This window comes from Aethalodelphis obliquidens, unplaced genomic scaffold, assembly GCF_003676395.1.
Source record: "Aethalodelphis obliquidens isolate GAN/ISIS:26980383/991018 unplaced genomic scaffold, ASM367639v1 scaffold7, whole genome shotgun sequence".
In the NCBI taxonomy this organism is placed as follows: Eukaryota; Metazoa; Chordata; class Mammalia; order Artiodactyla; family Delphinidae; genus Aethalodelphis; species Aethalodelphis obliquidens.
This window is the reverse complement of record NW_020837951.1, coordinates 50206572-50222253: the sequence shown is the minus strand read 5'-3', so window position 1 is coordinate 50222253 and position 15682 is coordinate 50206572. Positions and strand designations below refer to the sequence as shown.

The 15682-nt window shown below is 39.9% G+C and overlaps 2 protein-coding genes across 6 annotated transcripts in view; both read left to right on the top strand.

The window, feature by feature from the left end:
* Positions 1 to 15682, top strand: part of PIP5K1B (phosphatidylinositol-4-phosphate 5-kinase type 1 beta) — a 321872-nt gene that overhangs the window by 71767 nt on the left and 234423 nt on the right. The window lies entirely within an intron of this gene.
* On the top strand, positions 192 to 2034 carry PABIR1 (PP2A Aalpha (PPP2R1A) and B55A (PPP2R2A) interacting phosphatase regulator 1). Its single transcript, XM_027105738.1, has one exon. It carries the CDS (start codon positions 442 to 444, stop codon positions 1312 to 1314), a length of 873 nt encoding a protein of 290 aa, XP_026961539.1. The 5' UTR covers positions 192 to 441; the 3' UTR covers positions 1315 to 2034.

Sequence of the window (15682 nt, the reverse complement as noted above, 5' to 3'; positions counted from 1 at the left end):
GGATCTCAGGAGATGGTCCCTTGCTCAGGGAAGGCCTCTCTGGTTAGGACGAACTCCACTCGTAATCATACAGCCCCACATCGCCAAGGACCTCTCTTTCAGAGCTCTAATTTTATAAATATATACTCCTGAATATGGTGGTAACTTTATTAATATGCGTTAAAGCAGGTCTGCGCTCACAGATACCAGCGGAAGGAACGTACTGACTGGCGGCCCAACCACTCCTTCCCCCTCCCCCTAGGGCTGCGACGCAGCTATTCTGCGTTAAGCGGGCGCCACGAAGAGAGACATTGTAGGGCGCCTGCGCCAAGGGGCACGCATGCGCAGAGGGACGAGCCCGCTGACAGATTCTCGGTGGCGGTGGCGGCGGCAGCGGCCCTGGACTGCGGGGAATGGGAATCCTAGGTCTTTGAGCACCGCCCCCGCCTCCCTGCCCGCGACATGGCTCAGGAGAAGATGGAGCTGGACCTGGAGCTGCCTCCAGGCACGGTTGGGAGCCCGGCGGAGGGCGGCGGCAGCGGCAGCGGTGGTGGCGGCGGGGGCCTCAGGAGGTCTAACAGCGCCCCCCTGATCCACGGCCTCAGTGACACTTCGCCGGTGTTCCAGGCCGAGGCGCCGAGCGCCAGGCGAAACAGCACAACGTTCCCGAACCGCCACGGCCTGCTACTACCGGCCTCCCCCGTCCGCATGCACAGCAGCCGCTTGCACCAGATCAAACAGGAGGAGGGCATGGACTTGATCAATCGAGAGACCGTCCACGAGCGCGAGGTGCAGAACGCAATGCAGATAAGCCACTCCTGGGAGGAAAGTTTCAGCCTGAGTGACAACGACGTGGAGAAATCCGCTTCCCCGAAACGCATCGATTTCATTCCGGTGTCGCCAGCACCGTCACCCACCCGGGGAATTGGGAAGCAGTGTTTTTCACCGTCCTTGCAAAGTTTTGTGAGTAGCAATGGATTGCCTCCAAGCCCTATTCCCAGCCCAACGACCCGATTTACTACCCGGAGAAGCCAGAGTCCAATTAATTGCATTAGACCAAGTGTTCTTGGACCATTGAAAAGAAAATGTGAAATGGAAACTGAATACCAGCCAAAGAGATTTTTCCAGGGCATCACCAACATGCTTTCTTCTGACGTTGCACAGCTGTCAGATCCTGGTGTGTGTGTATCTTCCGATACCCTTGATGGAAACAGCAGCAGTGCCGGATCTTCTTGTAATTCACCAGCGAAAGTCAGCACTACCACCGACTCTCCTGTGTCACCTGCCCAAGCGGCCTCTCCATTTATTCCAGTAGATGAACTTTCATCTAAGTGATTCACCCACCCATCCTGAGACTCGGTTTTGTTTTTGTTTTTGCAATGGAGAGAAAAATGAAGTTGGAACAAGCACTGAACTTTGTCGATTAATTTGAGGCTATTTCCTATTTTACCCTTTTCCTTTTTTGGAATTTCCTGAAATGTTGTTATTCTAGAGAACTTTTATGTCAGATTCCTGCGGGTGCCCTTGAATTCAGTGTAATATTTTCAGACGTTTTCCCAATAAGTGTGTTGAAGCATACATCTTTACGCTGCTAATATGTCTAAATACATATGTTATCCCTTGATTTTTTAAAATAACTGAGAGCTCTATTTATTTATGCGATTATTAAGTTCTGATGCAAATATAAATGTTGAATTAATCAGCATAGTAAACTGATGTTTTAAAATTCCATACTTCATGCCCACACTAATTTTTAATGTTATTTTCAGTGATTGCTAATTTCTATTTGATGAAGAACAATAACTTACCTATGTACAGGTATTTTTAAAATGTTAGTTTTATCCATCCAGTGGTTGTCTGTTTTACCCAGGAATCCTTGAATATTTAAGTTTCTGGGTACAGAAGTGGATGGGGGATGGTGATAAAAGAGCAGAATATAAAAGTTTGCAACAAATCTTTTAAAATTAAATATATAAAAGTAAACATATTTAAAAAACATTTTCTAATGAAATTTTAATAGTAATTCTAATAAGTTGTACAAATATAGCTACTATACAGAATTTCTTTTTTTTTTTTTAACCAGAAAGTGCATTCTTTTGGGCATAATCCTAAAGTGAAATGGGACAGTGCCTTGCAGTCTTAGCCCACTGTACATAGGCTGAGGCCAGGTTCTTTGTACCACTGCAAATTTTAAAGTTTTTCCATTGTAGAAGATGTGTGGGAAGCCCTGTTGAACTTCAGCAGAGCACCCAGGCAGATGAAACTCTCTCAGTCATTAATATGCTTTAAAATACCCAATCGTGCCTCAGTGAAAATCCTTGCCAACAAGGAACCAGTGCAACTTTTGGCTACTTTTATGCTCTGCCCATCTGTCACCTTCTTGGTTTTCCCTGGCTCAGGAAGGAAGCAGCTGTTTCCTTGCCAACAGGTCCTTCCTCTCCACCTCCCAAGAAACTAGGGCATCATCGGTTAGACAAAGGTACAGTGTGACTCAAACTTCTGACAGTAAGCAACAACAGGACCGTGGAATTGTTTCAGGAACCTCTGTGGTTAAAGCTACAGCTGGACTTGACTGCCTGGGGAATGTCGTTTAATTAAGGGGCAGTGACTTGCCAGAGGAAATCAGGGGAGAGTCATCTAGGTAAATCATTATTTAACTTAGGTTTTGTTAAAGGTAGAATTGTGAAATGTTCTTTTCTTTGCCTTTTACAATTAAGACAAAGTATGAAAATATTTAATAGCAAATTTTTTTATATTATACTTCCTTATATTTCCTGTATCTTCCTTAACTAGATAAGTAGGTAGATAGAAAGAATGGCAAACAAAAGGGGAAGGGGAAAAAAAAGAAAAAGAGAGACCAAGAAACCAAGACAAAATGTTCCGCCTCACTTTAAGTTATTGCCTACAGAGACTTTAACAATTACGTGGAATTTTTACAACTATGAGAATAAATGGAACTGGTCAACTTTTGGCAGTTGCCTCAAGAATTCAGTTCATTACATCGAGGGTAAGATCGTGTCCACAGGCTTAAAATTCTCTATTCTGGGTAAAAGGGTTAATGTGCTCCAGTTCTGACCTTGTTCCTCAAATTCAAACGTATGTGTCCAACTTCCTGTTGGGCACTTTGACCTGCTTCCAGAGGTACTTTAACCTCAGCACCTTCAAAACAAAATTTATTATCTCTTCATTTAACTTGTTCTTGTATTACCTAAATTGATGTCATCCTATCTAATTTCTTACAACCATGGGAAGCATCTTTGACTTGCCCTTTTCTCTGTGTGTCAAATCCAGCTCAGTCACCAAGTCCTGTCTACTTGTGAAGTGAATCTTGTGTCTCCCCTTCTCTATCTCTGTTGCCCTGCTTTAGCTTAAGTTCCGGCGTAAGTGATCTCGCAGCCTATTTTCTTACCTCCCTTTTGGCCCAGTCTTCACACTGCCTCTAAAGTGATCTTTCTAAAATATAAACTTGAGTTTGTCATCCTCTTGCTTAAAATCTTTATATGCTTCTCCATTTTCTATAGTGTAGAGAATGCTTTCTTTAACTTGACATATGATAAGGTCCTTCATGAGCTGGCTATACTCTAACACAGGTTTAATCCTCTGCTCATCCTGTCCCAATTACACATCTTCCCTTCTTACTCTGTAAACACTAGACCACTTGATACTCTAAATATGCCATGTACTTTCATGTGTTTGTACCTTTGATTAAATTGTTCCTTTCCCTAAAATGCCATTTCTATCCTTTTTACCCAGGAAAATGCTGTTTCTTTTTATTGCATTTGAATTTAACTATGAAATAATGTATACCTTCTGCTTATAAAAATATTTAAACAATACAGATATCTATATAGTAAAAAAAAAAAAAATGAAAGTCTGCCTTTTACTATGTAAAATTCATCTTCACTACCCATAGGTAATTTCTGTTAATAATTCGCTATATGTTATACAAGATGTTACTTTGCCTTCCATGTATATGTGTATATAAATTCAGGAAACCAACATCTCACTGACATCTCTCTTTTCTTTCCCTCATATCTAATCATTCACCAAATCTTATTGATTTTATCTTCCAGAATCTATCTTCTTTCATCTGTACTGCCACCTGGATCCAGCCTACCATCATTTCCCTCTTAGGCCTCCTAATTCCCACTTGTCCCTTCACACTCATTCTGGTTGGCTACCCGTTCATCCTCCATACAGCAACTAGAGTAATCCTTTTAAAATTGCAGATCTGATCCTTCCAGCTTAAAGCTTTTCATTTGCTTCCTGTTGTTCTTATGGTATACCAAAATGTATTAATTCTGCCCTAGGAGGCCCTGTGCAGTCTGACCCTTGCCTCTCCCTCCCCTTGCTTTCTGTGCTCCACCCTCACTGGCTTGCTTGCTTCTTGGTCAGTACATCTTGTTCTCCTGTTTTATGGGCTTTTACCAGATCCTTTTCCCTGAAGGTATAGAGAAGCTTTTATTTCTATAAGTTTATTTTTATATATAGGTGGTAAGTTTTAAATCAGATAAGGCTCTAAGAGTTTATATAGACAATTTAGATTATTATATTATTGCTCATGGCTTCAGTCATTACTCTATAGAATGTATAGGCTTAGCTCATGTAAGAATTAGCTTCAAAAAAACCTTTTTAAGGTATTAGTATTGCTAATCTATAAACTTTGTGCTAGAAGCCCCAAAGCACATACCAACATTGAGTTAAGGTACAGTTTGTCATGTATAACAAACCTCTGTTGTATATTTTCCTTTATGATGTTTCTCAAAAACACAGTGTAAATGGAACATATAATTAATGGTCACCAAATCTGCAGCTGTGGGATGTCGGAACCTTTAAGCGTACTTAAAAGATCGACTGTAATCAAGAATAACCTGTATGGGATTGCCTTCCAGTGGTTCACATTTATCAGTTCAGCCGGCTACATACCTATAGCAAGAGACCACTCTTAGATATTTGGCATATAAGGGGGAAAGGGTCAAGGCTTATGAGGGAAACAGGACTGAGAATTGTTTTCTTATTGGCATGTTTTTAGATGAGTAGAAAAAGTCTGAAGATCCAAGAGAGAAGTGGGAGATTGGGGGGAATAGTCGCCAAAGCAACAAACCGAAGAAGATGATGTAACTGATACTTCCTGAGTAGCATCAGTGAATAGAAGGAGTTGGTCTTGGAAAGGTTGTCTAGAGTAATTTTTTTTTTTCTTTTGCAACAGGAAGGAGAGTGAAAAGGCTAGGCAAAGATAGCAGTAAATGTTGAACTGATTTGTGTTGCAGGAGTTTAGGGGTTTGGAGGCAGGTGTATATGAAAAGTGAAAAGAATTTGTATCTGATTGCCTCTGTTTTCCAAGTTTTAAGGAGTGTAGGATGTTTGAGGGTGGGGCAGGAGTAGATTTGGAAGCTTGAATGAAGTAAAGGTTTAATGCTACCTCTGTGAGAATCTGTAAAGGAGTGACAAGGGTGAGTAGGAGCTTTATTAGGCCACATTGGATGACAGGTTGCCATTGGATGTCCGGTGCAAAAGAAGTAGATTGGATTGACCTAAGTTTGGGAATTGGTTAAGCGGGAACTAGGTAAAGTCAAGTGTGTGAAGCAAATAAGTATTCTGCTGAAAGTGGAGTTGAGTGATTGGCCAAGATCTTGGAGATGCTAAGAGAAGTCAGCAGCGGGTCATGGAATAGGCCGTTTTTTTTCCCAAGGTCTTACGTTACAGTCATCCATGACAAAGTATACAGAGAATCTGATCTCACTGCAGAACTCTCACTTTAGCAGTTTTGCCCATATTTTTCATGTCTCATTGTGTTCAGAGACTCAATCCTGAATCAGCAAGCCTTGAGTTCCATTTAGTGGATTTAAAAAAAAAGTTTTTTTTGGAGTCAGATTGCTCACTGTAGCCAAGACAGTTCTTTATGCCTTCCCTACCTTGCCATGCAAGTAAAAAGGTTTTCTTAAAAGTTGATATGACCTTTATATTAAAAAGTATATATGAAGTACTTGCTACATGTCAGGCACTCTTCTAGCTGCTAAACAAATGTATTGTTTCATTTAATCTTCATCAGTATCCTCTGAGATTAGTGCCATATTATCCGCATTTTATGTGTCCTCACTTATCATGGAGGCACAGAGACATTAGGTACCTTGCTCAGGATTCTGAACTGGGAGGCAGTGGTTAAAAACACAGACTGTGGAGCTGGGTGGCTGAGGTAAGGGTCACTCTAGGTAAAGTCCTTACAGCGGTGCTGGGCAGTTAGTATCAACTGTCATTACTGTCCTTGTGGTGGTGATTGTTGTCATTATTGTCACCTAGTGTGGACTTGCTAAGGAATCTTCTTTATTATCCATGAGTGATGAAACTCCTACTTTCACACTCAGTAACAGTATACTCTATCCTTCTAGGCAGCCTGTCCTTTTATAAGATGAGAGTTTTTTGACGTTGGAGTATTTCTTACACTGAGCAGACATTTCCCTCTGGAACTTACACCATTTAATTCAAGTCCAACTCTCTGGAAAATGCAAAACAAGCCTTATCTCTTTTTTAGATGATAGCCTTCCCTTCACAAATCAGAAACACTGATCCCTCGGTAATGACCTCTTCTTACTTCTGGATCGGGGGAACCTTGAGCAATTTCTTTAGTGTACTTCCTCTGTGAAATCAGGCTATCGTTGCTCGGCAGCCAGGATTTTCACGAGATTGTGATCCCTTTAATACTGTTCACTTTCCCTAGTAGAAAAGCAAGAGATGGTCTAATAACATGAGCCATTGCCAATAGTAATAATAATAATTAGCACTAATATTTACTGAGTATTCAGTAAGGGCCTAGACACTATTTTCCATGCTTTGATTGTAATGAGTTTATTTAATCCTCATGACAGCCCTGTGAGGTAAATGCAATGATTATTCCCATTTAACAGATGAGAACACCAAATACATTTTCTCAAGTCTGTTACTTTCTATTATTTTTTTTTCCGTTTGAATTTAAGTCTTTTTTGCCTTTTCCTTATGAACAGACTTTTTTGGTTTTGTTTTTTGAGATAAAGCCTATTTTCCAGCTTGCTAGGGTTGCCACTTGTTTTGAATCAAACAATATGTTTACTTAAAATGATGGCTTTAGACATTATTATCATATTAGGGGAAGCAATCAGGAGGATTGCTTTCTTTACTAATAGGTTAAAAAAAATTAAAGTTGTATAGAAGGATATCATGGTTTACATATTTTAAAACTGATTTGCTATTCGAAATAAGAAATCCCCAAACTACAAATTTTAAATTATTGTTTTAAAAAAATCTGGATATATATGTATATGTTATATATGCTTTGTTATACTTGAGTTATACAGTATCCTTGGTTGTCCTTAGATTTTCACTCCTGGGGAAACAAAAGCAAGAACCATTTGACCGCCCCCCCCCCCAAACAAACTCTATAAGGTAAAAATGTATCATTTTTAGAGGAAAAGTAACAGCAGGATTTAAAGAGTGATCCAAAATCTTTTATTACCTAATTAACAAATTCGCCTTCTTTCTCTATAAGAAGCTCTCCCCAGAGGTTAGAGATTTAAATTCAGAACACTTGAGCAATCCCTGAGAAACTATTATTCTTCTTACCTTTACTTCATAGAAAATCACTGTTCAGCAAAAGGACCCAAAAAGGAAAACTTGCCTTTGAATGCATTTTAGAATTGGTGCTTAAACTTCAAGTTTCACAGTGTAACGTCCCTGCATTAGATATTTTGAAACAAACCATTGAAAGCCACAGTTTGTTCCAAAAGGTTAGTATCATTTTTGGAAGTTCAATAAATATTTTAAAATCACCTTAAAAGTGACTTTTGATTCTACCTATAAGGAAAATGAATCTGAAAAAGAATAGATAGGTAGGTAGATAGATAGATAGATATGTGGATAGATAGAGATAACTGAATCACTGCTGTACACCTGAAACTAACACATTGTAAATTAACTATACTTGAATTAAAAAATAAAAATAAGGAAGTTAACCTTAGTGAAGTTAAGTGATTTACCCAAGCTCACAGAAATAGTAAGTGGATGCAAATAAAATTTGTACAAAGATCTGTACACCACCCCACCCCCCCGCCAAAAAAGTGACTTTTGGTTCTATATGTAGCTTGTTTGTGAAAACAGTTTTATAACAGAGAGGTTAGGCAGCTAACATCAAATACTCCAGTCCTGTGCATGCACAACTAAATGTACATGCACATTTGCACGTACACACACCTGACCTACTTTATGAGTTCTGTGTGCTTGGGGCCTTATTTAGCTTTACTCCCATTTTAGATTTCCCCTCATTTTCCTCTCCTTGGTCTTCTTAGGTAGGTTAGACTTTGTAAATTACACACACACACACACACACACACACACACACACACACACAGGTACTGTTGGCGAAAGTGTTTTGTGCCTTGATTTTGCATCAACTTTCCAAATTCCAAGTGCTGCCCTACAAGAGAAATAGGTATTTGGTTCTCATACCTCATTTCTTTGTGCCTGATTTCTATTTCTCCTTTTTGAACTTTCGGAATAAACACTTGGGAGATGTGAAAATCACTCATTAACAAATTCTTAGGCAGTGTGACTGAAACTAGAAAGCAGAGTATGTGTAGCTTTTATTTACCTGTGAAAGTTCAGTTCTGTATCAGTGCCAGGGATAGTTCTGGTTCTTTTCCAATTGCCTTCAATGGTCTTCCAAAACAAACTGACCTCTAAGGCTTGGCTAGCAAGGCAGGTTGTGAAAGAAGACAATTGAAAAAGATCTTTTGTGCCCTCGCAAAATAAAATTGTTTGAGGTGACCATTCCTGTGATTCAGACGATCCCTCCCTCTTACTTTAAGGACAAAGAATGATTTCACTGTTACAATGCCCGGAGGGTTACTGGAACTCCAGAGTGACAAGTAGCTATTGCGTGTTGGTGTCTTTTGGAAAGAAAAATGCGAGGTGTTCAGGAAGGGATGGGAGTGAGCAGATGATGTATGGATTGGGTATTCCTTTTGGCATGTGAGCCCTCGGACTACCATTGTGAGCTCCCTGTTGACTAGAGAGTGACATTGATGGTGGTTTTCTTCATGAATGTTTTTTTTTGTTCCATTTCATTTGGGATTTGAGGTTGAATCAGTATGTGTTTAAGAATGTCTTCGACCGTCTTTCCCTTAATGGTCTCGTCTTTTAAGTCTTCTAAAAAATGGTAAATAATAATAACAACGATAATTATCTTTCCTTATTATCAAAGGTTACTTTGAGTCAAGAATTAAAGTTCTTGGAGCTCTTTACCTTACCAATTTATACTAGGTTTCTAACTCAAGTAAAATTCTACACCTATCTATATATGGTCTTTCTGAAGGCCCCATTTTACCACACTGCTTGCTACCAGTATTTCTAAAATGCAAACCTGAAATTCAACTTTAATAGCTACCCCTTAACTTCAGGATTAAGTCCAATTACACAGTATGATAAGCTGCATATCTCCACATACCCCCTGAACCCCGGGACTCTAGCCACACTGAGCTGCCTGGGCTCCCCCAGCTTCAGGCTCCCATGTACTATCTGTGCTTTGACAAGCTGTGTCCTCTGCTGAGAACAGCACTTCCTCCCTTCTTCCTCTGCACTCCTTACCAACCTTTTGTCCCTAACTAACCCCTTAAAAACTTAGCCCGAGGGAACATAGCTTCTGGAAAGCTTTTCCTAATGGCCTCTGCCTCTCCAGCCCTGGTGAGTTAGCTAGCTTTCTTGTGGGATCTTGTTATACCCAGGACTTCCTTCTATAAAGGCAGCTAACAGGCTGATGTGTGTTTGGGTGGTTTCTTGTTTCTTTAACCTATGTAAAAACAAAGGCTCTGTCTTTTACTTCTGTTCCTAATGCCTGTGCATAGAACATTATAGTTACTCGAATTTATATTGAGTGGATGATTAGTGGATGGGTAAGTGGGTGAACAAATGGCACAGACAGTTTTTAAGGGAAAGGAATGTAGTAAGATTTTTAGTGGACCAAGTCTGGTCACATGGCTGGGCTCTTTATAGTTTGCTAAGAGACTAGAAATTCATTTGTTAAATAATTTTGCTTTGAGCACCTGCCTCACATTGGCTAGTCTCTTAGGCTACGTCAGTGTACAAAACAGACTCCCGCCCTTGTAGAGCACACATTCTGCTTACATCCTAACAGGGTGGAGGTGGAGGGAGGGGTTGGCAATAAACATAATAAATAAGTAAATTACATCATATATACGGCGAGAAATGGCAAGGAAATCAAGGTGGCTGGAGCAGAGTTATTGAAGGGAAGGATAGTTGGAGGGGCTTAGAGAGGTGGGCAGGGGTGGGAACTGCTGTCAATACAGGTGGCATAAGGTCTCGTGTGCCATTAAAGGACACTGACTTTGACTATGAGAGATGGAGAGCCAGTGCAGGGGTTTGAACGTAGAAGTGGCATGACCTATCTTAGGTTTCAAAGGAAACACCCTTGCTGTCTTGACTATGAGGAAGCAGGGGGACCAATTAGGAGGCTTTCCAACAATCCAGGTAAGAGACAATGGTGGCTTGAACGAGGGTGGTAACAGTGGAGGCGTGGAGAAGTGGTGAAATTCTAGATATATTTTGAAGGTAGAGCCAGTCGATTTTGCTGACAGATTTAAGGTGGGCATAAGGCGGGGCTGGGACAGAGGGGAGAAGGAGAGAGAGAAACTGAAAGGATGGAGTTCCCATCGACTGAGATGTGGAAATCTGTAAGGTAGGATTTTTTGTTTCGGGTTTTTTTGTGTGTGTTTTTTTGCTGCTGTTGTTTGGCTGAGGGGTGGGGTGGGTTGAGGACGGGAGGTATTAGGAGCTCAGTTTGGATATGTTAAGTAAACGAACCTTATTAGACATTCAGACGGAGATGTCAAGTAAGCACTTAGATTTCTGAATCTAGAGTTCAGGAAAGAAGGCTGGGCTGTAATTACAGCACTGGGAGCCATCTTCCTGTGATGACAACTTAAAGAGAATACATGAGATCACCAAGGGTCATGTGAATGTGGATAAAGAACAGAAGAATAAGAACTGAACCTTGGGACACCCTGTAACATTAAGAGGTCAGGAAAAGGACCCTGAGAAGGAACAACCAGGGAGGGAAGAAGACCAAGAGAGTGTGCTGTCCTAGAAACTAGGGAAAGGAAACGGGGGAGAGGATAGAGTGATCAAATGTTACCAGTTGCAGCTGATCTGACAAGAGAGGATTGATTGTTGAGCCCTGGATTTAGTAACATGTAAGTTACAGGTCGCGGTGGTGAGAGTCATTTCATTGGAGTGGTGGGGTGGAAGCCTGATGAGAGGAGGTTTAAGAGAAAATAGGATGAGCAGAATTGGAGACAGCCAGATGGCTGAAGAAAGAGACTGAGTTCTTCTAGATCCTTAAGGATGAAGAGGAACTAAAGTGAAAAGGTCACCCCCTCTCCCCTTCCTACGGGTAAATTGTTATTAAGCATTTCACAAGCAATACCTCTTTACATATATGTGATTATAATTTGGGAAAAACCAAGGTCAAAAGAAATTGTTTTCTTTCCTTTTTTTTCTTTTTGGCTTTTTTTGTGAGGAGAAAAACCTATAGGTAAATGCTTTTACGCCAAACATGAGGAGACTGTTCAAGCAGAAGGCTTACTGATTCACTTCCTTCATGAATTCATCTGGTTCATTTTATTCCCTTGTCATCTATTTCTCTTAATGGCTTTTTTTTTCCACTTATAAATTGAAATTTAATTCCACACCCGTGACACAATTATTTCTGCAAGTTTGGCCCAGTTTCTTAACCCAGAGACATTTTCCTCTTCAGTGAGTACTGTGAATTTTTTTTAAAGTAGTTAATTGTCCTCTTAGGTTTTATTTAGGGACAGATTTTTTTTTTTCCTTATCCCTTTTCACAATTGTTGCTGAACGGTGGGAGAGGAGAGTGCCAGGAATGATAAGAAAGAAAGAACGCTTTCCTTACTTTAAATTGCTACGATTTCATTCTAATCATAAAATATTGTCAGGTTCCTTCTTGTGGGTTGGGCAGTCCATCCCAGTCTTTCATACAAGAGGACTCAGGGACATCCAAACCATATTTGTACTCAGGAGGGAAGAGTGCTTTCTCCTGGACCTCCTTCTCTCTCCTGATACTGCATTTCTGCCTTTCAAGACTCCAGCCAAGTCCTGCTGACTTCATGGAGCCTTCTCTGCTTCTCCTGGCTCTAGGTAGTATTGGTTTCCTCTTCATCGCTATACCTACTGCCTGTAGCCCTTACTTTGTCGGGTTTCTTTGGGGGGGGGAAGGGAGTAGGGGGGGTGTAATGTCATGTAATGGTTATAAAAGCACTGCATCTGCAGACTTGTAGAACTGCATTCCTGACCTAGCCCTCCCACTTCCCTGCTTCGTGCAAATTAATCTTTGTGTGCCTCAGTCTTTTTACCTGTTGAATAGGAGTGGTTCCTACCTCAAAAGTCGTAAGAATTGGAGGGGAGAAGGCGTGTAAAATTATTTGGCAGAAAACTAATCATTTGAAAAAATGGAAACCTGAAGAATATATATAGTATATGAAATAATCCCCTATCTTTATGGCAGATTTCCTGAAAGAAAGAGACAATGGCTTATGTATCTTTCCTAATAGCAGTGCGTCTCTATAGAAAGAACTTGGGGTTTATCAGTGCTGATAGGTGGAGCTTGGGAGACATGGAATGTTTGCTCATGGAGACCTGTGATACACATGTCATGATGTATTTCATTGTTGCACGTTAGAGAGTATTTCAGGCTTTAGGACCTCTTCCAGACTAAAACCCTTACAAGGCACAGGCTAGGGAGGGTGATGTTGCAACTTTGATGGTATGTGAAGTCAATACGCTTTCGTTTTAGTTTTCTTAACACTCGTGAAAGTTGCTGGGTTTTTTTGCCTCTCATTCACATTTTCACAGCCCAGAATTCAGAAATCTGCTTTAATTTTAACACAATCGATCAAATTCTGTATAATTAGGACAAGAGATTAGATGACATTTACTTTTAAGCAACCTTTCATAAGCTGTGTATTTTAATAATGTGAAAAAAGATTGAAAAGAAACAACTAAATAGGCTAAAACAAAGCAAATTACACTTTCTAATGATAAAAGCAATACAGATTCATTTGAAATTAAAAGAATTGCAATAAGCAAAAAGAAGTACACTTCACTGAGTTGCTGCTGTTTATCTTCCCATGTATATTATAGGCTTTTTCTCTTTTTTTTAAAATTATTTTTTAAATTATTTTTGGCTGCGTCGGGTCTTCATTGCTGCGCACGGGCTTTTCTCTAGTTGCGGCGAGCGGGGGCTACTCTTCGTTGCGGTGCGCGGGCTTCTCATTGCGGTGGCTTCTCTTGTTGTGGAGCACAGGCTCTAGGCGTGTGGGCTTCAGTACTTGTGGCACGTGGGCTCAGTAGTTGTAGCTCGCGGGCTCTAGAGCGCAGGCTCAGTAGTTGTGGCGCACGGGCTTAGCTACTCTGTGGCACGTGGGATCCTCCCAGACCAGGGCTTGAACCCATGTCCCCAGGCGGATTCTTAACCACTGCACCACCAGGGAAGTCCTATTCCAGGCTTTTTCTATGCTTAAACATGCACATGTAATTTTTACACAAAAATGGCATCTATAGTCAGCTCCACAAACTACTTTTTTCCATATAATATACAGTGAATGTTTTAAATATACTTTTGCATCATTTTGCCTTCTGTGGCTGTACCATGTTATAGGTAACCAGCTGCTTTTGGTTCTCTAGCATGTTTCTAATTTCTTCTCAGTTACAGAGCGTTCTGATGTACATCTGAACAACTTTTAAAACGTAAAGACCACAGAACTTTCTTGGACTTGCCAACGTCAAATAGCTGGCATGTTAATTTCAATTCCATTTTGTCCATTTCTAAAGCATTCTTTTCCAACTCAGTTTTGAGTGATTTATTTGATGGTCATGTTTGGATCTCCAGTGTGTGACTGGAAAAAAAAAAAAAAAAAGAGCATAGTTCTCTGAAAATAATCTGTATTTCAATTTTTTGCATGAATCTAAGACAGCCTTTTCTTCATTTAATCCAAACTAGAGAGTTTTGATAATGTCGCTAGGAACATGTTGCTCTGAGGTCTTTATCTCCTCTACTAGACCTATCTGTAATTCAGGATTAGTGAGGTCTCCAGGAGGTCAGTTACTGCTGTTTTGTCATTTCAGTGGAAAAAAGCCTGGAGCATTTGGAGGTGAGAAGGGGTGCGGAGATTGCATGGGTGGGTGGGTGGTGATGGAGAAGGAGGCCAGGATTAGACAGATACCTGCCCTCACAGACTTAAGGTTCCCACCCATTTTCATCTTTCACAGCTATGGCAACATGAGATCTCACATTTTCTAGGGTAGTCAAGATAACAAATATTGCCTCCAGCTGCCCATTGAAATGTCTCAGAAATCTTGACATTAAAATTGGCATACTTCTGTTTCATCCATCTAGAAATGATATGAAAATCCTTCGTGATGTCATGTTTGTCAGTATTAGGGTTATAAAATATGGTCACCAAAGGTGTAGGTCTTAGGAGAAGGGATAATAGAGATGACTTACTCATTTTTGCAGTAAATGTCCAGTGAATACCTAGTATGCACCAGGCACTGTGCTAGGGGCTGGGGATACAAAGAGGGGTGGGCAAGTCTTTAAGCTGCTCTTGGTGGGGTACACACATAGAAATTAAAAATGGACAGTGCTTTGCTGAAATATAGACATATTTCCAAGATTCTATAGGAATACAGAGGAAGGAAATACAAAGGTGTTTACAAAAGAAGCAGGTCTTTAGCAAGTTGATATCCTCCAAGGGGAACATGAAGAGGGTCATGTAACATGTGCAAAGAACAGAGTGTATTCCAGCAATTTCCAGCCAACAAGAATTGCAGTGTTCATTTAAAACAAATAATTAATTCTTAAGTTTAAAAAAATTTTTTTTACTAATTTAATGTTTTCTTATTTCTCTATATTTCTGATTTTTAAAAAACCGAATTATTTATTTGTTTATTCCTTTTTAGGAAGTTATGAAATCATTTGATCCTAAAAGAGTAAATGAAATGAACTTGACTTAATAAGGTGTTCTTGTAACTGCCTCCATCTCAATGACATTCTTTTTCTCCTGCCTTGGATTTAATAGCTTAGAAATTATGGCTGTAGATTCATAAGGAGATCGAAAGATAGAATAGACAAAGACTATGTAGATCAAACTATCAAATTATCTGAGAATTTTTTCATGCTCTTAGTAATATTCCAAAGTATGATCAAGGTCACTGTGCACGGTCTTAGCATTGGAAAAGCCCTGGGCTATACATTCTGAGATTTCAAATAAAGTGGATTTATAGTGGAAAGGAACCAGAGTGTTAGACTAAATAGATACATTGTAACAGAGCCATAATGATCTTATTTAGATATTTTCCACATTAAATAAGGCATGTAGTACTGCTCTGTTATTGTCATGATTTTTTAAAATAAATGAATTTGCATCCATGGTAGTTTTTTTTTTTTTTTTTAATTCTCCATGGAGTACCACACATGAATAAAATAATCTGTTGGAGCCCAGATTTGAATTAAGCTTCCTCAAAGTATAATGATTCCTTCATTAATTTTAATCTTGTTTTATAAGCAAGAATTTTTTTAAGTTTAGGAAGCCTAATTAACAACATTTTGGAGAGTGATAATTGGGGTGAATTTCTAATATGG